This window comes from Clarias gariepinus, chromosome 27 (genome assembly GCF_024256425.1).
Source record: "Clarias gariepinus isolate MV-2021 ecotype Netherlands chromosome 27, CGAR_prim_01v2, whole genome shotgun sequence".
Classification (NCBI taxonomy): domain Eukaryota; kingdom Metazoa; phylum Chordata; class Actinopteri; order Siluriformes; family Clariidae; genus Clarias; species Clarias gariepinus.
The window spans coordinates 23,029,603-23,054,757 of NC_071126.1; the positions used below are offsets into that span (position 1 = coordinate 23,029,603).

Sequence of the window (25,155 nt, forward strand, 5' to 3'; positions counted from 1 at the left end):
TTTCTTCCTATTACCATCTCAGGGAGTTTTTCCTTGCCACTGTCGCCCTCGGCTTGCTCATCAGGGACTATCTGATCATTCTGATTCATACAAATTCACATTTCATACAAACTTAAATAATTCTTTTGACTGTGTAAAGCTGCTGTGGGACAATGACAATTGTTAAAAGCGCTATACAAATAAAATTTTTATTGAAATTGAATTGAATTGGAAGAAGGGGCCAGAATCACTCCTGAGCAATGCAGACGACTGGTCTCTCCATACAAGAGGCATCTCGAAGCTGTAATCACCAACAAAGGCTTTTCTACAAAGTATTAAATAAAGTGTGTTCGATACTTATTCCCTGTGTCATTTAACTTTATTTATTATAACTCAACTTGTATACTTAAATGTTCTGATTTCTTTGTATGAATTCAATATTTGGCTTGGTAGCTACATTTGGTGGATATTTTGTGTCAATAACCCACTAAGAAATCTATATGTACTGCATTCGGAAAGTATTCACAGCGCATGACTTTTTCCACATTTTGTTATGTCACAGCCTTATTCTAAAATGGGTTAAATTCATTTTTTCCCTCAGAATTCTACACACAACACCCCATAATGACAACATAAAGTTTACTTGAGATTTTAGCAAATTTATTATTTTTTTAAATTGAGAAACCACATGTACATAAGTATTCACAGCCTTTACCATGAACCTCAAAATTGAGCTCAGGCACATCCTGTTTTCCCTGATCATCCTGTTTCCCCTAATCATCCTGTTTCCCCTGATCATCCTTGAGATGTTTCTGCAGCTTAATTGAAGTCCACTTGTGGTAAATTCAGTTGACTGGACATGATTTGGAGAGACACACACCTGTCTATAGAAGGTCCCACGGTTGACAGTTCATATCAGAGCACAAACCAAGCATGAAGTCAAAGAAATTGTCTGTAGACCTCCGAGACAGGATTGTCTCGAGGCACAAATCTGGGGAAGGTTACAGAAACATTTCTGCTACTTTGAAGGTCCCAATGAGCACAGTGGCCTCCATCATCCGTAAGTAGAAGAAGTTCAAAAGCACCAGGACTCTTCCTAGAGCTGGCCGGCCATCTAAACTGAGCGATCGGGGGAGAAGGGCCTTAGTCAGGGAGGTGACCAAGAACCCGATGGTCACTCTGTCAGAGCTCCAGAGGAGCAAAGAACAATCCATCAATCAGGCCTATATGGTCGAGTGGCCAGACGGAAGCCACTCCTCAGTAAAAGGCACATGGCAGCCCACCTGGGGTTTATCAAAAGGCACCTGAAGAACTCCCCGACCATGAGAAACAAAATTCTCAGGTCTGATGAGACCCCCTGGCCCCTGTGTGTGTATATATATATATATATTGTGGCGTGGGCGGGATTTCGAGTGGCAACCATCATGTTTTGCGGGAGGGGTTGTTATGTGTTCACCGTTTTGGGGAAAGGTGTTTGGGGTAGTGACTTCGGCCAGGTTGTGTGTGTGTGTGTGTTAGATGTCTGTTTTAATTACTGTGGATGTGTGTTTAGCGACTATTGAATGTGCTGTTTTGTGCTGGTGCTGAATAAAGTACTCCCAGCCAGTTGCATTGGACAGCAAGGAAGCTCACTCGTCTCTCCAAGTTCCTTCTTAGCGGTGAAAAACACTACAATATATTAGTTTCCTAGTTTCTCTTAGCGAGGTGTAACTTGTTTGTATTTAAATATTTTAATAGTCTTAATTGTCATTCAGATGCAATGTTAGATTTCACATAAAAAGATATAAACTTGTAAAAGTGTTTTATTCCAAAATGCAAAACTGTTAAGATATTGCAATATGAATTTGACATAAATACGGACACTACAGATTTTTTACTTTTTAAGCTTTTACCAATAAAAAAAACATCTATTTTCAATTTTAGTAACAATTGTTGCTGGTCACATGCTTCTAAAAGCTTACACTAATTTTAGTATCAACACTTATAAAGAAATATAAATTTGTATTTAAAATGATTATTGTTTGAAGCGAGACAGTATAACGCCAAAAAGGCCATTTTTGGGGCACATACAGTTTAAAATCATCTCTCCAAAGCAGCTGAAGTTAGCAACTTGGAATTTTATTTATTTTTTTTTATTTTTTTTTTGTGGGGAAGCAAGATTGGTCACTTCAGTGTTGCATAAACTTCAGAAGTAGTTTCTTTGGCTCACACACTTTCTGTATTATACAGCTTTGGAAAAAAATAAGAAAGCAATGCAATTTCCTACAGGAAACATCTGAGATGTCATGAAGAGGAAGATGTCGGGTCTCGAAACATCAGGCAAAGCTGAGCTGTTAGTTTGTTTGCAGAAGGAGTGATGTATAAAGTTCCCCAAGAGCGATGTGAGAAACTGGGGGAGAGGCAAAACCAATGAAAGCTGCAACTGCAAATCGAGGGGATTATTTCACCAAATACTGATTTATTAATGTTATTTAGTCAAAGCATCAACAAAATTAGTTTATGCAAATTATTAGCATTTTGTTTATTTTGAGTTATTAAAGCAATAAAAACAATATGTTATATTTAAAATTTAAAAGAAATATTCTCACCTGATTACAAAAAAATTTTAAACAAAACATTTTATCTCACCAACACACACACACACACACACACACACCTGTAAGAAGAAAACAAAACATAAAAACCTGATTATTTTTGCAGTCGTCCCTCTCTATTTTCTTTTTCCAGAGCTGTTTATATATATACAGTATATAGCACTAAAAAATAACACAAATCAGCATCCATACTGTGTTTTGGCCGAATGGGCGATGAGGGAGTGTTTCTTTATGGAAAACTCATAAAGTTGTGTTTTATGCTTGTAATGAAGAGGAGGGTCGCGTTACATCTTAAACAGAATGAGATTTAATTATTAGTCTCAGACCTGTGATTACCAAGATGCTCCAGCAGGCGGCGCTGTGGACGCGAGATGACGCATGACGCATGCGCAGAACAGCACCGCTTCTACTTAGCAGCGTTGACCTTTCACCGGGTTTTATTAGGCGTTCCGACGGGATGGTGGGGATCCGGTGTGACCTGCGCAGATAGCGGTGAGAGAGAGAGAGCGGGGGTTTAAGATCAGACGAGTGTGTGTGTGTGTGTGTGTGTGTGTGTGTTGGAGTGATGTATGAGCAACAGTAGACAGATGAGTTGCGTAATGTTGAGAAGTGCAGGAGCTGTAAAGTGATCTCTCTCTCTCTCTCTTTGATCAGTAGCGCCGATACATTGTTGCAGGTTAGAAACACGGAACATTCCCTACAGATGGACGTCGCGTGCGCGGTGTGTGTGTGTGTCGCTCCCGTGCTGCTGGCGCTCGTGACCGCGGCGGTGTACAGACTCGGCCTGATCCACCAGCTGCTCCATGAGGTGTGTATCACTGAGCGCTAATGCTTATTATTACCTAGCAGGATTCATTGTTTACACACACACACACACACACACACACACGTCCATGCCTGGCTGCTCTCCGAAGGTCAGAGGATTCACTTGATGTTTAGTAGCTTCCTGGTTTTCTTTTTCACAAACTTAGAGAATAGTTTTACACTCACTCCCTCACTCCCTATCTCACTCCCTCACTCCCTATCTCACTCACTCACTCACCCACTCACTTACTCTCTCACTCCCTCACTCACCCACTCACTCTCTCACTCCCTCACTCTCTCACTCACTCACCCACTCACTTACTCTCTCACTCACTCACCCACTCACTTACTCTCTCACTCCCTCACTCTTTCACTCACTCACCCACTCCCTCACTCTTTCACTCACTCACCCACTCACTTACTCTCTCACTCACTCACTTACTCTCTCACTCTTAGGGCACTAGGCAGGGTACACCCTGGACAGAGTGCCAATCCATCACAGGACACACACAGTTATCCTAACCTGCATATCTTTGGACTGTGGGATGTCCTCAGTGGGATGGGCTTTGTATCTTCTTCACACGCAACTTGGTGGGTTTCCTCCGTGTTCTCCGGTTTCATCCCAAAGACAAACAGATTAGGCTAATTGCGCTTCCCAAATTGCCCATCGTGTTTAGATGTTGACTGGAGGTCCTACACAGAAATAAGTAGACTGGAAGATATACTTTTATTTGTCCCACAGTGGGGAAATTTTTGTTCTGGCAGCAAAAAAAAAAAATGTGCAAATATAAAGTAGGGGCAGAACAGTGTATAAATACAACAGAAAACGATAAACAGTACTATAGTTACACTTTCAAACGAATTGCAGTCTGTAATGTTACATAGTTTAAAATGGTGTTATTGCACAGTCGTTATTGCTCAAAAATGTAAGATATTGTAACAGCAGTATATAACATTAATGACTAGATCACATACAGGCATACAGCAGCAGGGAGTAAAAGACCTTCAGGTTCCCTCCTTCAGACACTTCAGTCTCGTAGTGCACTGATACGCTCTTGTTTGGCGTCGCCAGTCTGTTGTATTCGTCTTTGCTTAACGTCGGCTGTGTATTTTTGTGTGAAAATGTTAGTGGTAACGCGTTCTTAAAGCTGCCAATAAATACACCGATTTAATTTGGGGAAATTTTTAAGGAAGCTTTTTTTCCCGTAGACAAGAATACCACATCGTGATTCTGTTCGATTTTCAATAAATAAATACATGAGTACGAATAATAATGGATTTCCTTAAACTACTATTTTCCCATAATCTGCTCTATCCGGCCACTGTGGAGGGAGTGGGGTAACATGGAGCCTTGATGGAAGAAGAAGAAGAAAAACTGTATGAGCTTCACAATGCAGGCTTTACCTGTTCTTTAACCTAAAGCAATAATGTAGCATTAGTAGTAAGATCAGGTTCCTCCTTCTTCTCCAAATAATAATAGAAATGTTTCTGTGTAGAGTGATGTCCCTGTCAAAAACATGTTACTGAGTCTCTTTAGTGTTTGTTCAGAAATATGATACCCAGCTGATGGTTGTGTTTTGAAACTGGTCCAAACCAGAGCAAAGTCACAGCACGGTTGTTGTTTGTCTTTCGCCTAATCTCATTGAAGAGTCGCCACAACTTTGGCATGGTTTATATGCCGGATGCCCTTCCTGGCTCAACCCTCCCATTTTATTCAGACTTGATACCTGCATTGGCACCAAAGACCCCAAAGTCATAGGAAGGTCATATGTCAAAATAAACAGTTCTGCAATATTGTTCTTTCCATTCGAAGTATATTTTTGTATATTTGTATATATATTTGACAAATTAGAATTTAACACCAAAAATGAATGATTAGACAGCATTGATCTCTTTTGTCATCAGTTTCTGCCTGGTTAATAGTTAAAGTACTACAGTAAAAGTACTTTAGGACTACAGTAATAGTTATAGCCTTAGTATTTTTGCAAATTAGATCAAAATCTTTGTCATTTGCACGTGTGACACATGCAAAGCTGCACGTTGAAATGTTTGTCCAGGCCACTAACACATAATATGCAAAGCAGACAATATGCAAATGTGCAAACGCACAAAATGTGCAAACGCAAATACAAAATGTACACAGGCCGCCTATATAAAAATTAGACTGAATATAGACACAAATGTAAAAGTAGTGTGAATACTGCATAGTAAGATTTTTGTGCCATTATTATAAAATTGTACATTGTAAAAAAAACAACAAAAGATTGTACTCTTACAAAGTTTGGGTACAGTTATTATTTTTAGAGTTCATTTGTCTTCTCTGGGAGCTGACAAAAGTCCCAGAGTGTTCTAGCTGGCTGCCATGCTTGTTGATATTTTTGGTTCACCTTAGGCACAGATTCAGATAAATGTCCTGTAGAGAGGTTCGTTTCCTTCTGATGAGGAGCTCAGCTGAAGTCTTTATTGTGGTTGCCAGAAGAACATCATCCATACCAGCCCCCCAGAATGCGCTTAAAGTCCAAGTCCATTCCAAACTACCCAGTGGGTTAAAGCTCTGGGTTACTGATCAGGAGGTCGACAGTTCAAGCCCCAAACTCAGCCCCCCATTAAGCTGCCTTGGGCAAGGCGCATATCTATCTGCTGGCTGTATCTATCATTACTGACCCTGCACTCTGACCCTAGCTTCTCACAAGCTGGGATATCCAAAGAAAACGAATTTCACTGTGCTGTAAGGTATATTTGACAAATAAAGGCTTCTTCCAGGAACTGCCAATGTTTCTGTGCTGGTCTCTCCTCACAACTGTATGACTGTGGAAAGACCATTTGAGAAAAAAATGTAAAACGAGTAAAAATGTGGACATCAAGGAATTTAAGGGGCGAAAAACACTTTCCCACTCCTGTCCAACCAGTCCTGTCTCTCACAAAGACACAAAGGTGGTGTCATTACGGTTACAACCCTCATAATGAGAGAGAACGATCAGTTCCCTCAGTTTCGCTGGTCAGAACTACGTTTCAAATTCAGTAATAAAGTATTTCAAAATAGGTTTTAGGTTTGCTTTAGATAAGAGTAAAATATCTGTAAAACAGCATTCTGTCACCATCAAGTAAAAGGCCCGAGTTTTTGGGGTTTTTTTCTTTTTGCCTTCACAGCGAAAACAGAAAGCTTTTTTTTCCCCATGTCATTTCTTATAGCAAGGATTTCTTTATCTTTTCTTTATCACTGTTCAGCTGCAGAACTTTGACACGTCCTGGATTGCTAGGCTTTTAGCAGTGAGATTATAAGCACACACATTATTGATGGTCAGGAGATAGTGGAGTTGTAGTGGAATGTGTTTAGATGAGCAGATAACGAGTGCAGCATTAAAACATGTATATAACGTTTTCTATCTGAAACACTGCATTGAGATTCTGAATCTTATCTTGAGTTTACAGAGGTACATTGAGACATTTTTTTTTAATTCATCTTTTTTAGCTCATGACAAGTGTTCTGACCTATCCTGACTGTTTGGACATCACGCTGTCTTGTACTGACACAGTACTTGTTATAGACTGTAAAAATGTTTGTCACACTGGTTTTCCACTAAACTAAAATAAAAAACAAACAGAACAATACATAAATGTGTGCAGTGGTAAAACACATAAACGATTAAGTTCTATAATAGTCACAAATCAACAGTAAAAATCAGAGCTATGTTAAATAGTGAAAGTAAGAGCATTTCTATACACGCTAAACAGCTGTGTGTCCATACGAAAACCACTTGTTAGTGAAAAATCATCAGATTAAAGTCTTCAGTTTGTTAGGGATCATAACGACTGGACTTTGGAGTGATGGAGAAAGGTCATGTGACCTGATGAGTCCAGACTGAGCCTATTCCAGAGTGATGGGCGTGTCAGGGTGAGAAGGGAAGGACATGAAGCGATGCTCCCATCATGCATAGTGTCCACTGTACAAGTCTCTGGAGACAGTGTTATGATCTGGGGTTGATCAGTTACTCAGGTCGAGACTCAGTAACGTTATGGGGCAATAAGATGAAGTCAGCTGACCACCTGAATGTACTGAATCACCAGAGGATCACATCTATGGAGGGTTTAATTCCTGATGGCATGAGGTATATTCCAGAACTCAGAGTGTGAAAGTGTGGTTCTGGGAGCACGAGGAACCACTTTCGCACATGAACTGGACACCACATTGTGTGTAATCAAAGCCACAGGTGACAGAATGAAATCTGTGTATAAAACCATATCATAGATACAATAAAACAGCTAAAATACCAGTGATGGCTGACTGATTAACTACTTTCTACTAACTATTAACTTATCAGACGGACAGGAAGAGTCCTCGGCAAGGGGGTGAGAGCGTGGCAGAAGTGCTTCAGGCTCATGGCATCAAGTTTGTCTTCACGTTGGTGGGCGGGCACATCTCTCCCATCCTGGTCGCCTGTGAGAAAGTGGGCATCCGTGTTGTGGACACCCGGCATGAAGCCACAGCTGTGTTTGCTGCTGACGCAGTAGCGAGGCTCTCTGGTAAGCTGTGTTCCAATGAAAAACCCAGACAAAAGCTTTTTAATTCCATTCTCACAAAATGCAGAAATAATTTTACTAGCAAGCTAAAGAAAAGTTTATACTGTTACCTGCAGTCTTTTTCTGAAGAAGTTAATAAGCTAGGGGTTGCACAGTTACACAGATTTTTTTAATTGAAAATGAATTACACTCTGTTAATGTTTATTGATTCAAAGAATAACTTTTAGATGAGTGCAGATAAATAAACACATTTAAGAGGCATTACTGAAGGGACGTTTCCTACGTAACCCATCACATCACAGCATGACTGTTTTTTTATTTTAATTTCATTTGGGAACAAGTGTCACACGGCTCGATTACCTAAAATGATTTTGAAATCTCTGCATTTCACTTGTGGAATATTAATGCATGAGTGAAGTCATGGTATAACAATCAGGTATTTCATCTCTAACAATAACACTATTCAATTCTATGACTGTTCCACAGGTACAGTGGGCGTGGCTGCAGTAACTGCAGGACCAGGCCTTACTAACACAGTTACTGCAGTGAAGAATGCTCAGATGGCAGAGTCGCCTTTGCTTTTGATAGGTGGAGCGGCTGCCACCCTGCTACAGGTCAGACAATAAGGGACTGTTGCAAGTCTGTCCAGTCTCAGAAGCCCCATTGTGTTCCATTAATGAATTTATACAATACAATAAGACACACTGTTTTCTCAGTCTTTATGTTAAACACTAAAGGCATGGCTCTATTGGTGTTGGATCTTGTGATATTTCGGACATCACAGTTGTTGAAGCATGTGACTGACTGGTCTTTCTTGTTGCCCTGGTTTGCCTTGATGGAATTTCCAAACAATTAATAGCTCTGGATAGCTACTCTTAGTTTAATCTGTGGGTTTCTGCTGCTTGGGTAACATAAACAAACAGCAGGTATCGCAATCTACCCATCACCACATGATGTAAACTTCTCATCAGCAGTAAGAATCAGAAGACCAGCCTGGAATTTGCCAAGAAATACAGAGACGAGCCACAATAGTTCTGAACCTGAGATGAACTTCTACCAAAGTGATAAAAAGTCTCGAGTTTGGAGAAAGAAAGGATCAGCTCCTGTTCCAGAACTTATGAGCTGATGGGTGAAGCACGGTGGAGGCAGTATCATGGCATGGTGCAGAATGCTATTTTACCCAAAGTTTTTGTCACCCTAAAAATAGGTGCTCCATCAACAAAGGTTCCATGTTCCAATGTGTTTAACACATGTATACTTAAATTTCAGGAAATTAAATCTGGAATTTCTGGTCAATTCATATATATATATATATATATATTTAAAAATCATCTCATAATCATGTTCTGATCTTTGATGTATCTCAACTACAATAGAACTGGCCTTGGTGTGCCAATAGTTTTGAATGTCATGGTGTCCTTGACTTGAGGTATCAAAGAAGAGGAAAAATTATGGATATTAAATTACATTTTTCATATTACTTTAAAGATGCAGGCAACACGTTAGTTTGTAGAACAAAGTCCATATCTAAATGGAACAACAACGCAGGAGGTTAAAGGCAGAAGTAGATTTATTTAATAAATTTGTTGTGTTTAAAGCAGAGATATTACAAAATGTGTATTTGAACAGTTTATGGGTAAAGTATTTTATTCACAAGTACTGAACAGAGATGAGGACCAAATACTGTTTTTGTGTCTCTGTGTGTCTCTGTGTGTGTAGGGACGAGGAGCGCTGCAGGACATTGATCAGATGTCCCTTTTCAAGCCACTCTGTAAGTTCTGTGCGTCTGTGAGGAGCGTGAGGGAGATTGTGCCCACTGTGAGGAAAGCCCTGGCCATCGCCCAGTCTGGCACACCAGGTACGCCGCAGAGACCCTTCATCTCCTTCACCACGCCGGACACCCTGGTGAGGTTTATAGGTTTATATGACCATTGATTCTGATGCACATTTACATTTGTTTTTCAGGTCCCGTGTTTATCGAGTTCCCCATCGACACGCTGTATCCGTATCATGTCGTAGAGAAAGAGTTTGCTCCTAAAAACGCTCCTAAAGGAATCGTGGGAAAAATTATTTCATGGTACGACAATGGTAGAGAACACATTCAGGCCTGTTGTTTAAAGAAAACCCTGGATGACTCTCGACCTTGAGTGAATAATCTTTTTGTCCTTCTAGGTACCTTCACAATCATCTAACAAACCTTTTCGCTGGAGCATGGGAAGTGCGGGACCTTTCCCCTCTGCCTGTGCATGTACCTGAAGCTTCCAATGATGAGGTGAGCTTTAATATGTACGGTAATCAGTGGAGACGTATTCGCTTAAACAAATCTTACATCATTTGCAATTATACAAATAACTTTAATATGTAGTTAGTTGCATGTAATAAACCATGAAAGTAAGCTATTAAAGACGAGATTAGTCAGGAAAATCGTGTTTTATAAAGATATGCTTAGCAAGTACGCCACCTACTGGACTGGAATGAGGAGCAGAAGGAAAAAAAAGGTTTGTATTAAACACGACATTTAAACAATCAGCAACCCGAGCTGCACAGCATTTAAGTGTTTATTAAATATTTTTTGTAGCTTTCAATAATTTAAATTAGCTGCTTGTGTCAAATCCGAGAGTAAACAGTGCAACAGAATCGAATAAAAAATCTCAACGCTTATAATGTTCATGTAATCGACAGTCTAGCCGTGATTCATAGCTACATACAGTGCGGTGAGGGCACCAGGTACAACAGTGGTTGCTATAGTGACATGAAGACCTCATTAACATCAAACCTGCCGAACTGTGGTTCAGCAAAAGCTGCTCCTGTCTAGTCTTGTTTTTTTGTTTTTTGGAATAAAAGGACGATTTTAAGTTTTTGTCAGTTCCTTAAATTGAAGGCATTATGAAGTCATTGAGTGTAAAGCTAAAGGCCAACGTTTAAAGATAGAGAGAAATCAGTAATGTTTTATCTCAATGTGTCTGAGTTCACGTATTCACCCCTGACTTTTGTCTCGCCTCCAGGTGCAAAGGTGTATAGAGCTGATAAGCAGGGCTAAGAAGCCAGTGATTGTGCTCGGCAGCCAGGCGACACTCCCGCCAACACCTGTCGCAGATGTCAGGTAAATTTATTTATCGTTTTAAACAGTGAACTAAAGCATGTTTATTACCATCCCAGTTCAAATTATGGTCCATTAGATTTTTGTTTTTATTTTTTAATTGTTTTGAGTTGCATGAACATTCATGTCCTGACCCTGTTCCAGAAAAGCTCTGGAGTCTCTAGGCATTCCCTGCTTCCTTGGTGGGATGTCCAGGGGGATGCTGGGTAAGGACAGCCCTCTGCATATCAGACAGAACAGAAGAGATGCTCTGAAAGAGGCAGATTTGGTGCTGCTGGCAGGTAAAGAACAACAAGATTTTTTTTGGTACTTTGCAGACATTCCCAGGTCTGATGAGATGTTCGTGGTGATTATTCTCATTTGATTTTTAACAGGCACGGTGTGTGACTTTAGGATGAGTTACGGCAGAGTGCTAAACAGACGCAGTAAAATAATTGCGGTCAATCGAGACAAGACTCAACTTCTGAAGAACTCTGACTTGTTCTGGAAGCCCACGGTTGCTATTCAGGGTGAGGCAATTAATTATAACTGCCATAAGCAGAAGTTGATTAATGCCCAAGTGATTAATCTCATGCTTGCTATACACACGTTTCCATTGTTTATTAGAAGCTCACAGACGTAGCATCTAGTTGATGATTTGACATCATGTCATTAAAAATAAAATCGGCATGATTTCTTTAGGTGACGTCGGTTCGTTCTTGCTGCAGCTGTCCAAGGGCTTGGTGGGACACAAATGTCCTGAGGAATGGGTTCAGTGCCTGAAGGAACGCGACATCACAAAGGAGAAGGCGAACAGGTTAGGTTGTTCTATTGCAATCTACTGCAATTGTTTTTCTTTGACTTGTCACGGCTGTCAGTCTGCTCTTGTAATAGCGGAATTTTTCTCTTTTGTTGTAGAAACAAGGCTAAGGAGAAGACTGAGAGGCATCTGAACCCTCTGAGTGTCCTGCACCATGTGGATGAGCTCATGATGGAAGACAGTATTATTGTTGCAGACGGAGGAGACTTTGTAGGCAGTGCTGCTTATATAATGAGACCCCGAGGACCCCTCTGCTGGCTGGACCCAGGTCAGAACCATGGGCATGAGTAATGGTGACTGTCATATACAGTACCTGTCAAAAGTCTGGACACAAGTTTGGATTTTCTACATTCTAGAACAATATTGGAGTTTTTTCAAAGCTATAAAAAAAACACATATGGCATTAGGTAACTTAGGGGCCAACGGTCCAGAGCAACAGAGAGTGTGGAAAGGAGGTGAAGAGGCGGGTACGGGCAGGTTGGAATGACTGAAAAAAATTGTCAGGTGTGTTATGTAATAAAAAAGTATCAGTCAGAATAAAAGGAAAGGTGTACAGGACAGTGGTGAGACCACAATGTTCTAAAGCTTAGAGACAGTGGCGCTGAGGTAAAGACAGGAGGCAGAGCTGGAGGTAGCAGAGCTGAAGATGTTGAGGTTCTCTTTTGGAGTGACAAGGATGGATAGGATCAAGAATGAGTTCATCAGAGGGACAACCCACGTTAGATGTTTTGGAGATAAAATCAGAGAGGCCAGGTTGAGGTGGTTTGGACATGTTCAGAGGAGATCTACTGTATGGATGCAGTCAGAGAAGACATGAAGTTAGTTGGTGTAAGAGAAGAGGATGCAGAGGAGAGGGTTAGATGGAGGCAGATGATTTGCTGTGGCGACACCTGAAAGGGAACAGCAGAAAGACAAAGAAGAATGCATTAGTTAATTAAGTACCAACAACAGTCAGTTGTTATATTAAGACATGAAGGTCGGCTGTTCTGGAACAGTTCTTACAAGAACAGTATTGTGTCGAGTGTGTTTGTAAAACCCATCAAGCTCCATGATGAAACTGTCTCTCATGAAGACCTTCCCAGGAAAGCAAGACCAAAACTGAGCTCTGCTGCAGAGGAGAAGTTCATTTAGAGTCACCAGCCTCAGAAATCACCAATTAACAACCAGCACCTCAGATTAGAGCCGTTATGAAGCTTTACAGAGCAGAAGGAGCAGATAAACATCTCAATATCAACCGTTCAAAGGAGATCATTGTTTAAAGATTAGTGTGTGTGCCTGAAACAAGTCTGATCTGTAGAGACCCCAACCCCAACCTACAGCTCTGAAAGGATTCGCTGCCAACATTCTAGTGCCAGATACTACGGCATGCCCTCAGAGGCTCTGGGAAGCCGTGGCCCAAGGAGCAAGATTGGCACCCTTGTCCCCCGTGGCAAAAGGAGAATGTAACCTAGGTGGTTTTAAAGTTACTGGCTTAAATGTTATGGCTGATCCGCCTGATGTATATGACAAATAAAGATGACTTCTATTATCTTTAGTCTCTACCACAGTATATGCAGTACATATTGGAATTACGGTCAACTCAGGAATTTAAAGTAAGTAGTGACGCAAGCTGCTATTATCCTGACAAGTCAAAACAAATCCAGGAAAGTGATAAAGCTTTAGATACAGTATGTGCAGATCAACTATTAAGTACATTCTTTAAAGTAAAGGGAGCAGTAGAGAACCAGGAACAACAAAAGACCCATAATACCACTGAAAACCCAGTTCTTTTTCTGGTGCAGAACAAGACCTTTAAAACAGATGAATAGATAAAGAAAACATCCAGGTGCATGTCAAAGTAAGCAGTGTAAAGCACTTTTCAACTGTAACCTTAAGATTTGTCTGCGGGGTATCTTTTAGCTGATCTCCTCAGGTATTATCCCAGATGCCCTTCCTGACATAAACCTCCTATTTCATCTGGGCTTGGAACCGGCATTACATCCAGTGGCTGGGAATTAAACCCAGGCCTTTCACATGGCAGACGAGAGCCCTACCACTGAGCCAAACCATCTTTAGATTAAAGCTTATAAAGTCTTAATTTTTATGACCCCGAGTGTAGGGACTGTATGGAGTAGCTTGCCATTGCAGAAACACAAACTTTGCCTGTAGTGTGTCTCTAGGTGTTCTTTGTCTTCTCGTCTCATGGACTCTGTTTTGTACAGGGGCTTTTGGGACTCTTGGTGTAGGAGGAGGTTTTGCCCTGGGAGCAAAGCTCTGTCGTCCTGACTCAGAGGTAGGATATAATCAAGAGTTAATACCCTTCAGTGTCAGCATTGTTAATTATTTGTAAATCAAAGAAGACATGATTGTGGGAAACCTGACTCTGTCTCATTTATAGGTATGGATTGTTTATGGTGACGGTTCCCTGGGGTACAGCGTGGCAGAATTCGATACTTTTACCCGACACAAGGTATAAAGTCATGTTCAAAGACCAAACAATCAGTGATGACAAACGAAAAATAATATGTAAATCCTTTATGTATGAATCCTTGGGTATTAAAAATTATACTATTTAAAATTAAACCTTGTTCAGAGCAATAAAACAATCCTGTTTGATACCAAATTTTACATTTACATTGGTGACCCTATCGTTTGTCCTCTTTTGTCAGACTCCTGTAATTGCACTAGTGGGAAATGATGCTTGTTGGAGTCAGATCTCAAGGGAACAGGTGCCTCTTCTTGGCAGCAATGTAGCTTGTGGCCTTGCGTTTACAGGTAATCTTTCACATGCTTGTCAAGTCAAGTAGGCTTTGTCACTTCAACCATATACAGTTCAGTACACAGTGAAACACAACAACGTTCCTCCAGAACCAATCTAACTAAGAAGCCTAATTAGCTGGCAGAGACAATATATAGAACTATCTACGTTTTTATATGGAAGAGACAATATAAAGTGCACATGCTAATGTGCAAACGAGCGACAATGTGACAATGCGACATGACGTTAGAGTACTCTGTGGTGATGAGGTGATGTAGTGGGAGGAGAAACAGTAAACGTTCAGTAAGCAGCAGCAAAGATAAATAGTTATAGTGCAATAGTGCAAATTAACAAGTAATGAATATTGTGCAAAAGAGCATTTACAGGTTAATATGTACAATAGTTTGATAGTGTAGATCAGTGTGTTTGCGCGGGTGTTGATTAATCAGTCCAGTCTCAATGTTTTGTACTACAGTACGTTTTGTAATGTTCAATACTAACTACTCGGTACAGAGGCATTAAAAAGTCACAATGTCTTAGTGCACTTAGCTTGTGCTCTGCAGACCCCTAGTGAGCCGTAAGTGTAAGAAATATGTTTGGTAGAAGAAAAAATCCACACCATAAAGAACATTATATTACAAAAGCACATCATTTGGTTAAACACAGACCTGGGCTTTTATTAACATGAGCACATAATGAAATTCAGCTAAATGTATAACAAATGTAAGCTGTAATTGAATGGACCCTGATAGTGTAGGGGACGACATCACACTCAGGGACAGCAGGGACAAGGTGCCACAGATGTGAACAGTGTTTTTCTGCTTAGGTGTCCCTTCAGATTCAGTTTGTTGCTTGTCTCCTCAGTTTATAATTGTGTGTATAAATGCAAAAATATATAAGTACATTATTATTATAATGTTGTTATAATTATAAAATTTGATAAGTATTAAAATGAAACATATATGCAATTGTAAATTAAATTGTTTCAAATAAAGTGGTAGAATGTTTAACTCTATCCAGATAATATGGTTCATTTGTAGGGTTTCGGTTTCGAGTTAGGCCTGAGGTGAAATGTAGCGCACAAAAATGATCACGGCATCTTGCCCACAGTCCACTTGGTGAAGATGCCACTTGGATATACTGTATACAACCACAGGCATAATGACCGTTCACCAAATTCCACTAGTTCCATATTGTACAGTATTAATAACGGAACCTGAAATTATATTCTGTTTCCTTTTTAAAAAAGTTTTTTATTATTCCTCACCAGATTATCACATCGTTGCCGACGGATATGGCGGCAAAGGTTACCTGATTGGCCGGGAAGAAGAGTCACGCCTTGACAACATTATTAAAGGAGCACAGAGGGAGTGTCAAGAGGGCAAGGCCGTGTTACTTAACGTACTCATAGGGAAAACCAACTTCAGGGACGGTTCTATTTCTGTGTAGAGACCCTGCGTGTGGTCCTGACTGCTGACTGAAACCCTGAAAGCATTTCACTTGCTGGTGTTTGTGCATGATGAAATAGTGTGCATTAAACAGAAAGGAGAAATGAATAGATGGGTAAAGAACAGAAGGAGACAAGAGATCTGCTTGTGGCTCTTGGTGATGATCATTTCAAAGTTATTGCTGTTTTCAGCTAAGGAAGGTTTTATTTTTCTCTTTTATGCTTTATTCAGGATTTTTTTTTTAAGGTTTCTTGAGGATTTATTATTCATATATGAAAAGGGAAAAATTAATTTTAAGTAACAATGTTTAATTTAGACTAAATTATGATTCATCATTACAGGATTAATATTATTTCGAGATTGTGGAGCTCGGTCTTTAGATTAATTTGTTTTATTAATTTGTTTGTTTGTAGTAATTGAACTGTTGAGTCCCGAGAAAGCTAAACTATGCAATGTTAATGTTTTTGATGGGGACTGAACTAATCACGTTAAAATAATTAAACGTGTTGAATATTGCAGGAAATCATTGCTGTGTTCAGTGATGGACCTAAATATTTAAATGCAATCACGACATCTTACAGTCTCACATTTGATCCGATTACCATGCTAGCATAATGAAAAGCCTCCACACAAACATTTACTGTTCCAGCAATCAGTAATGAAAAGCATGGTTAATTCTGTGTAAGGGGAAAATAAAGGTTGGACTCATGAAACATTTTTGTGTTCACATGTGATATTTTTGTTACAATATACATTTAAGTAGTATGTTGTTTAGCTGAACAAGGCCTTTAACCTCAATGTTTAAATACATTCAAACATTATTGTCTTGTACTGTGCCTGGAAATGGTACTATGGTAATAAGGGTGATATTACTGAATACTGAACAGTATTGATAAAATATTATAATTTTTATCACATATACACCTCAAGAAAAAGTTGATTTATTTCCGTAATTCAATTCAAAAAGTGAAACTCATATCATATATAGATTCAGTACATATAGACTGATATATTTAAGTGTTTTATTTCTTTTCATTTTGATAATTATGGCTTACAGCTAATGAAGACCCAAAATGTAATATCTTAAAAAATTAGAATATTGTGAAAAAGTTTAATATTGGAGACTCATGGTGTCACACTCTGATCAGCTAATTAACTCAAAACACCTGCAAGGGTTCCCTGAGCCTTTAAATGGGCTCTCAGTCTGGTTCAGTGGGCCACAAAGGTCATTGCTAAAGAATCTGGCTGTTTACAGAGTGCTATATCCAAGCACATTAATGGAAAGTTGAATAGAAGGAAAAAATGTGGTAGAAAAAGGTACACAATCAACAGGGATAACCGCAGCCTTAAATGGATTGTGAAACTAACTGGGAGTGGACAGCAGCTGGGGAGACAGTGCTTCAAGAGCCACCACACACAGACGTATACAGGACATGGGCTACCACTATCGCATTCCTTGTGTCAAGCTACTCTTGAACCAGAGACAACATCAGAGGTTTCTTACCTGGGCTAAGGACAAAAAGGATTAGACTGTTGCTCAGTGGGCCAAAGTCCTTTTTTCAGATGAAGTTAAATTTTCCATTTTATTCGGAAATCAAGGTCCCTGTTTCTGGAGGAAGACAGGAGAGGCACATAATCCAAGTTACTTGAAGTCCAGTGTAAAATTTGCAGTCAGTGGTGGTTTTGGGATTCCTGTCATCTGCTAGTGTTGGTCCACTATGTTTTACCATGTCCAAGGTCAGCGCAGCTGTCTACCAGGACGTCTTAGAGCTTCCCTTTGCTGACCAGCTTTATGGAGATTCTGATTTTATTTTCCAGCAGGACTTGGCACCTGCATTCTTAAGTAATAATCAAATTTTCTGAGATAATGAATTTTGGGTTTTCGTTAGCTGTAAGCCAGTCATCAAACTTAAAGGAAATAAACACTTGAAATATATCAGTCTGTGTAATAAAGCTGTAGGAGTTTTACTTTTTTAAATGAAATCAACTTTTTGATATTCTAATGTTATTCTTTTTGCTAATCTTTGCTGATACTTATGAAAATGAATGAATGATGTGTCTACAGTAAAAAAATAGTGTTGGAATGTATATGTTATAGTGATAAAGTGCACTATAACATATAACTATAACTGAGGATCACCTGCTCTGCACATTTTAATGTTTCCTCTGCTCCCAGCTCACTGGATTTAATTAATAAGCCAATTAAAGCTTTATTTTTAATGAAGTGTTAGTGACAAAGCAGGGAAAATATGAAAATGTGCAGGACGTTGGCCGAGGTACCACTGTACATTTAAATCTTCTTTATTGTTATTTCTTCGTTCATGCAGCTCCAGAGACATGTTTGTCCCTTTTTGTTTGACAGTTTGACAGATACGGAGGCCCTTTGGAGACTTTGGGTGACTGGAGTGGGACAGGGTTGGATGGGGTGCCATGCCCATGAATTACTATTCAATTCAATTCAATTTTATTTGTATAGCGCTTTTAACAATTGTTATTGTCGCAGAGCAGCTTTACACAATCAAAAGAATTATTTAAGTTTGTATGGAATGTGAATTTGTATGAAAATCAAAATGGTCAGTTTGTCCCTGGTGAGCAAGCCGAGGGCGACAGTGGCAAGGAAAAACTCCCTGAGATGGTAATAGGAAGAAACCTTGAGAGGAACCAGACTCAACAGGGAACCCATCCTCATTTGGGTGAAACAGAGAGCAGGAATTTATCTGCATTTATACAGTGTGTTACTGTGTGTGGGCCAGGGGTAGCTCAGTGGTTAAGGCATTGGACTACTAACCCTCAACTGCTCAGGTGTATAATGAGATAAAAATGTAAGTCGCTTTGGATAAGAGCGTCTGCCAAATGCCAGTGGCAGCCAGTTCAGTATAACAGTTGATGTTAATTGATGTTAATATGGAGTCCAGGTAAATTACTGGGAACAAAATAGTTTAACACAAGATACTATGTTGTGGCCACTACTTGAGAACATGTGGTAATGAGATCATTCACGTCCCAGATGTGACAGGATGATTGTTGTTAAGTATCAGTAAATAATACATAAGTTATCATACAGCTACACTACCGCTCAAAAGTTTGTGATCACTTTCTAACTCCTGATGTTTATTTCTCTCTACACTGTAAAACAATACTGAAGGTGTTTATTATCCAAAACACATACTGTAACATGTAATAATCTCCTCTGAACAGTTGATATTGAGATGTATATCTGCTCCTTCTGCTCTGTAAAGCTTCATAACGGCTCTAATCTGAGCTGCTGGTTGTTAATTGGTGATTTCTGAGGCTGGTGACTCTAAATGAACTTCTCCTCTGCAGCAGAGCTCAGTTTTGGTCTTGTTCTCCTGGGAAGGTCTTCATGAGAGACAGTTTCATCATGGAGCTTTACAAATGCACTTGAACAATACTGTTCTTGTGAGAACTGTTCCAAAACAGCTGACCTTCATGTCTTAAAATAACAACTGACTGTTGTTGTTATTACACAACTACATAATTTCATATGTGTTATTTCATAGTTTTATGAGTATTGTAGATTCCAGTATTGTAGAATGTAGAAAACTTTTGAGCGGGAATGTATACTAAGAGTTATAAATTAAATCAATTCAAATTTATCCGTAGTTTACAAGAGGCTGTGATTGCAATGTGGTTATTCATTTGTGGTCACAACATAGACTCTACTGGCCACACATTAAACTATTTAGTTTCCATGCATTAGAAAGCCGTGGCCACAGAATATTATTTGCTTCCCCAGAGGGGATCAGTAGACCGGGTATACCCATGTATTAAAGATATAGAGATATTAACTCGTCATTTTGTGTCTGTGAGCCTGCTGTTCTACAGGTGTGCTAATTTACAGATGTTTTTCTACACATTTATTAATCATTTTAATTAAACAGAAGAAAAGAGTAATAAAGGTTTGCACTCAAGTAAAGATACTGTTACTTAAGTCAAATTTTTTCTGAAGTAAAAGTAAAGTTACTCGTATAAAAATCTACTCAGGTAAAAGTAAAAAGTAGCTCATTAAAAATTTACTCAGAGTAAAAGTTAGAGTTACTTTTTTTATCAGCGGGGGTGGGACGTGGCATTATACAGTAGGTGTAGTTTAAAAAAGACAAGTGGATAAATCTCCGCTAGTCTCAAACTCCTTCTTTGTCTTTCGGCTGTTCCCTTTCAGGGGTCGCCACAGCGAATCATTTGCCTCCATCTAACCCTATCCTCTGCATCCTCTTCTCTCACACCAACTAACTTCATGTCCTCTCTCACTGCATCCATAAATCTCCTCTTTGGTCTTCCTCTAGACCTCCTGCCTGGCAGTTCCAACCTCAGCATCCTTCTACCGATATATTCACAATCTCTCCTCTGAACATGTCCAAACCACCTCAATCTGGCCTCTCTGACTTTATCTCCAAAACATCCAACGTGGGTTGTCCCTCTGATAAACTCATTCTTAATCCTATCCCTCCTTGTCACTCCCAAGGAGAACCTCAACATCTTCAGCTCTGCTACCTCCAACTCTGCCTCCTGTCTTTTCTTCAGCGCCACTGTCTCTAAGCCGTAGAGCATCGCTGGTCTCACCACTGTCCTGTACACCTTTCCTTTCATTCTCGCTGATACTCTTTTATCGCACAACACACCTGACACTTTTCTCCACCCATTCCAACCTGCCTGTACCCGCCTCTTCACCTCCTTTCCACACTCTCCGTTGCTCTGGACCGTTGACCCTAAGTACTTAAAATCCTGCACCTTCTTTGCCTCTGCTCCCTGTAGCCTCACCGATCCTCCTGGGTCCCTCTCATTTACACACATGTATTCCGTCTTGCTGCGGGTAAACTTCATTCCTCTGCTTTCCAGAGCATACCTCCACCTCTCCAAATTTTCTTCCACCTGGTTCCTGCTCTCGCTACAGAGCACAATGTCATCTGCAAACATCATAGTCCATGGGGACTCCTGTCTTACCTCATCTGTCATCCTGTCCATCACCAGAGCAACCAAAAAGGGGCTTAGAGCCGATCCTTGATGCAGGCCCACCTCCACCTTAAACTCTTCTGTCACACCTACAGCACATCTTACCACTGTCTTACAGCTCTTATACATGTCCTGCACCACTCTAACATACTTCTCTGCCACTCCAGACTTCCTCATACAATACCACAGCTCCTCTCTTGGCACCCTGTCATACGCTTTCTCTAAATCTAAAAAGACACAATGCAACTCCCTGTTACCTTCTCTGTACTTCTCCGCCAGCATCCTCAAAGCAAATACTGCATCTGATGTACTCTTTCTAGGCATAAAACCATATTGCTGCTCACAATTGCTCACCTCTGCCCTTAACCTAGCTTCCACTACTCTTTCCCACAGCTTCATTGTCTGGCTCATTAGCTTTATACCTCTATAATTGCCACAGCTTTGCACATCTCCCTTGTTCTTAAAAATTGGCACCAATACACTTCTCCTCCATTCCTCTGGAATCCTCTCACTCTCCAAGATTTTGTTAAACAAACTTGTCAAAAACTCTACTGCCACCTCTCCTAAGCACTTCCATACCTCCACAGGTATGTCATCAGGACCAACAGCCTTTCCACTCTTCATCCTCTTCAACGCCCTTCTCACCTCACTTCTACCAATATTTGCTACTTCCTGTTCCACAACAGTCACCTCTTCTACTCTTTGTTCTCTTTCGTTTTCCTCATTCATCAACTCCTTAAAGTACTCCTTCCATCTTCCCATCACCCTCCTGGCATCTGTCAGTACATTTCCATCTTTAATCACTCTAACCTGCTGCACATCCTTCCCATCTCTATCTCTCTGCCTTGCCAACCTGTACAGATCCCCCTCTCCCTCCTTACTGTCTAGCCTAGCATACAAGTCCTCATATGCTCTTCGTTTGGCCTTTGCCACCTTTACCTTCACCTTACTCTGCATCTCCCTGTACTCTTGTCTACTCTCTTCAGTCCTCTCAGTGTCCCACTTCTTCTTAGCTAGCCTCTTTCCCTGTATACACTCCTGGACTTCCTCATTCCACCACCAAGTCTCCTTGTCCACTTTCCCCTTACCTGATGATACACCAAGTACCCTCCTACCTGTCTCCCTGATCACATTGGCTGTAGTTGTCCAGTCAACTGAAAGCACCTACTGACCACCCATAGCCTGTCTTAACTCCTCCCTAAAGACTTCACAACATTCTTCCTTTCTCAGCTTCCACCACTTTGTCCTCTGCTTTGCCTTTGTCCTCTTCGCCTTCCTCACCACCAGGGTTATTTTACACATGACCATTCTGTGTTGTCTGGCTACACTCTCCCCTACCAACACTTTGCAGTCACTGATCTCTTTCAGGTTACAACGTCGACACAAGATGTAGTCGACCTGAGTGCTTCTGCCTCCACTCTTATATGTCACCCTATGTTCCTGCCTCTTCTGAAAGAAAGTATTTACTACTGCCATTTCCATCCTCTTTGCAAAGTCCACCACCATCTGCCCTTCTACATTCCTGTCCTGAAGACCAAACCTGCCCATCACATTTTCATCACCTCTGTTCCCTTCCCCAACATGTCCATTGAAGTCTGCACCAATCACCACTCTCTCACCTCTGGGGATGCTCTGCATCACTTCATCTAACTCACACCAGAATTTCTCCTTCTCTTTTAACTCACATCCTACCTGTGGGGCATAACCACTAACAACATTGAACATTATCCCTTCAATTTCCAGCTTCAGACTCATCACCCTATCTGATACTCTCTTCACCTCTAGAACATTCCTTACAAACTCCTCTTTTAGAATAACTCCTACTCCATTTCTTTTCCTATCCACACCATGGTAAAACAATTTGAACCCTGATCCTAAGCTTCTAGCCTTGCTACCTTTCCACCTGGTCTCCTGTACACACAGTATATCCACCTTTCTTCTCTGCATCATATCAACTAACTCTCTTCCCTTCCCTTTCATGGTCCCAACATTCAAAGTCCCCACTATCACTCCTAAACTCTTGCCTTTCCTCTTCTCTCTCTGCTTACGAACACGCCTTCCTCCTCTTCTTCTTCGACCAACAGTAGCCCAATTTCCACCAGCACCCTGTAGGTCAACAGCTAGTCTAGGTCCGCTAGTCTCAAACTAGTTGTTTTAATTGAGGGAACACCCCTCGTAATAAATCTGTTCCCTTTGTTGTGCTTGAAATCAAAGTGGTGGCTTTAATATGACCAGGGGAATTTGTTGGTGTTTCACTCTCAGCTGGTTCTACATCACTGGCATCTGTTCTGTCCGTCTCCATCGTTCTTATGAATTTATCACGTTTGTTCTCCATCAGTCAATCAGTGCAGTGGTTTCCGGGGTGCAATTTTTTTCCTTCCCCGTTGTATTATTTGTATTTTTTTTTTTTCATTTATGTTTTACTTAGTAGTGAATATGATTTAAAATGTAGTGAAGTACGATACTTTAAACAAAACATACTTAAGTAAAATTACAGATTTTAAAAACTACTTTAAAAAGTAGAAGTACACAAAAAATCTACTTGATTACATTAACGCGAGTAAATGTAATTCATTACTTTCCACCTCTGTGAATAAAATAATAATTATTTTATTTAAATAACGTCTAGGTCATGTGACCTATTGGCTCACAATCTATTTTCTAAACTCTGTGGTCACGTGTCCTGCAGAGGGATAACATGTAAAGTCATTATACACTTATTTATTTATTACTAGTATTAATATTATCCGTATTTCAGTCTGACGGTGATTTACAGTCTGTCCCGGACTCCTGCAGTAGATGATGTTCTGTCTCCGAATGTCCGCCACAAATCGGAATCTGAAAGTCGGAGCGCGAATAACCGACATCCGGTGCACTTTCCCACTCCATAGCGCGCGCGTGCATTTCCCGGAAGGTCCAGCAGGCGGCGCTGTGAGCATTACTGCCGCTGTGGATTACCTCATCAGGAGTGCAGTGACCTGAGGGAGTCTCTTGTCTCTGAGCTAATCATCTCGGTATATATATATATTTACAGAACACACTGACAGATGTAGAAATAAAGCCTTGATTTTGAGTCTGTATCAGAGGATGGTCTTTATGCTGCACTTTAAATCTGAGGTAAGTTAAACATGGAAAGTAGATCTGCCTACAGAGAGTGACTGTATCACTGTCGAGTGTGAGACAGGAGGGAGTGAGACAGGAGGGAGTGAGACAGGAGGGAGTGAGACAGGAAGGAGTGAAACAGGAGGGAGTGAGACAGGAGGGAGTGAGACAGGATTAAGTGAGGCAGGAGGGAGTGAGACAGGAGGGAGGGAGTCAGGAGGGAGGGAGTCAGGAGGGAGGGAGTCAGGAGGGAGGAAGACAGGGGGGAGTGAGACAGGAGGGAGTGAGACAGAAGGGAGTGAGACAGGATGGAGTGAGACAGGAGGGAGTGAGTCAGGAGGGAGTGAGACAGGAGGGAGTGAGTCAGGGTCACTCTGTAGTCTGGAGTTCACTGTGCAAGTCAGACAAGAGGTTTGGAATGAAAAGCTGAGGAAAAACATTACACTGTGTGTGTGTGTGTGTGTGGCTAAAACACAGGCTACCTGAGGTTAGACTTCATGTTAACTTGACTGTGTTTGTTAGTTTAATATTTTACTGCTTTTTTTACTTTCGCTTATATTTAATTTCATGGTTCACATTCAGTGGGACTAAAAGGGGTATATCCTTCTGATTTGGGATTTATTCGTGCCAGCGAATACAGGTTTTGAATTATATATGACGTTAAATGATTTTGACATTATTTAGAGCAGTTCAGTAAAATTATTTTAATTGACAACAAATTAACCTGAAGATTTTACATAGTCAGAAATGATCGAGATTCCCCAGTAGACAAAAACAAAACCAATCCATATGTTGACTACAATCCATCTGTACATCCATCTTCAATACCTTACCCTTATCCGAAATCAGGTGCTGGCTCTGAGGGGGTCAGGCACCCAGTTACTGATCGAAAGGTCGGCGGTTCGTGCCCCAGCTTTACCAGGTTGCCAATGGGCATTAACTCTATCTGCTCAAAGGGAACTGTATCATGACTGACCCCGCGCTCTGACCCCAGGGTCTGGGAATAATAGTGCAATGTGTTGATCAGTGTGAACACGTGTTCCATTAACAGGGACCGTACCCGAGTCCTCTTGGGGCATTTTTACATTAGGCATGATTTA

The 25,155-nt window shown here is 40.6% G+C and overlaps 1 protein-coding gene across 2 annotated transcripts; it reads left to right on the forward strand.

Moving 5' to 3' along the window:
• The first annotated feature begins 2,933 nt into the window (after positions 1-2,933).
• On the forward strand, positions 2,934-16,697 carry ilvbl (ilvB (bacterial acetolactate synthase)-like). Of its 2 annotated transcripts, none has more exons than XM_053488644.1 (16): positions 2,934-3,065; positions 3,231-3,381; positions 7,700-7,901; positions 8,385-8,512; positions 9,618-9,756; positions 9,864-9,975; positions 10,071-10,170; positions 10,904-11,001; positions 11,143-11,279; positions 11,373-11,507; positions 11,680-11,794; positions 11,896-12,065; positions 13,999-14,069; positions 14,175-14,246; positions 14,446-14,551; positions 15,805-16,697. In XM_053488644.1, the coding sequence occupies exons 2-16, from the start codon at positions 3,277-3,279 to the stop codon at positions 15,981-15,983; spliced, it is 1,869 nt and encodes a 622-aa protein (XP_053344619.1). In that variant the 5' UTR covers positions 2,934-3,065; positions 3,231-3,276; the 3' UTR covers positions 15,984-16,697. The 2 variants fall into 2 exon arrangements, with proteins under 2 accessions (XP_053344619.1, XP_053344618.1); XM_053488643.1 differs by having other exon boundaries at positions 2,959-3,065; positions 3,228-3,381.
• Positions 16,698-25,155: the final 8,458 nt, after the last annotated feature.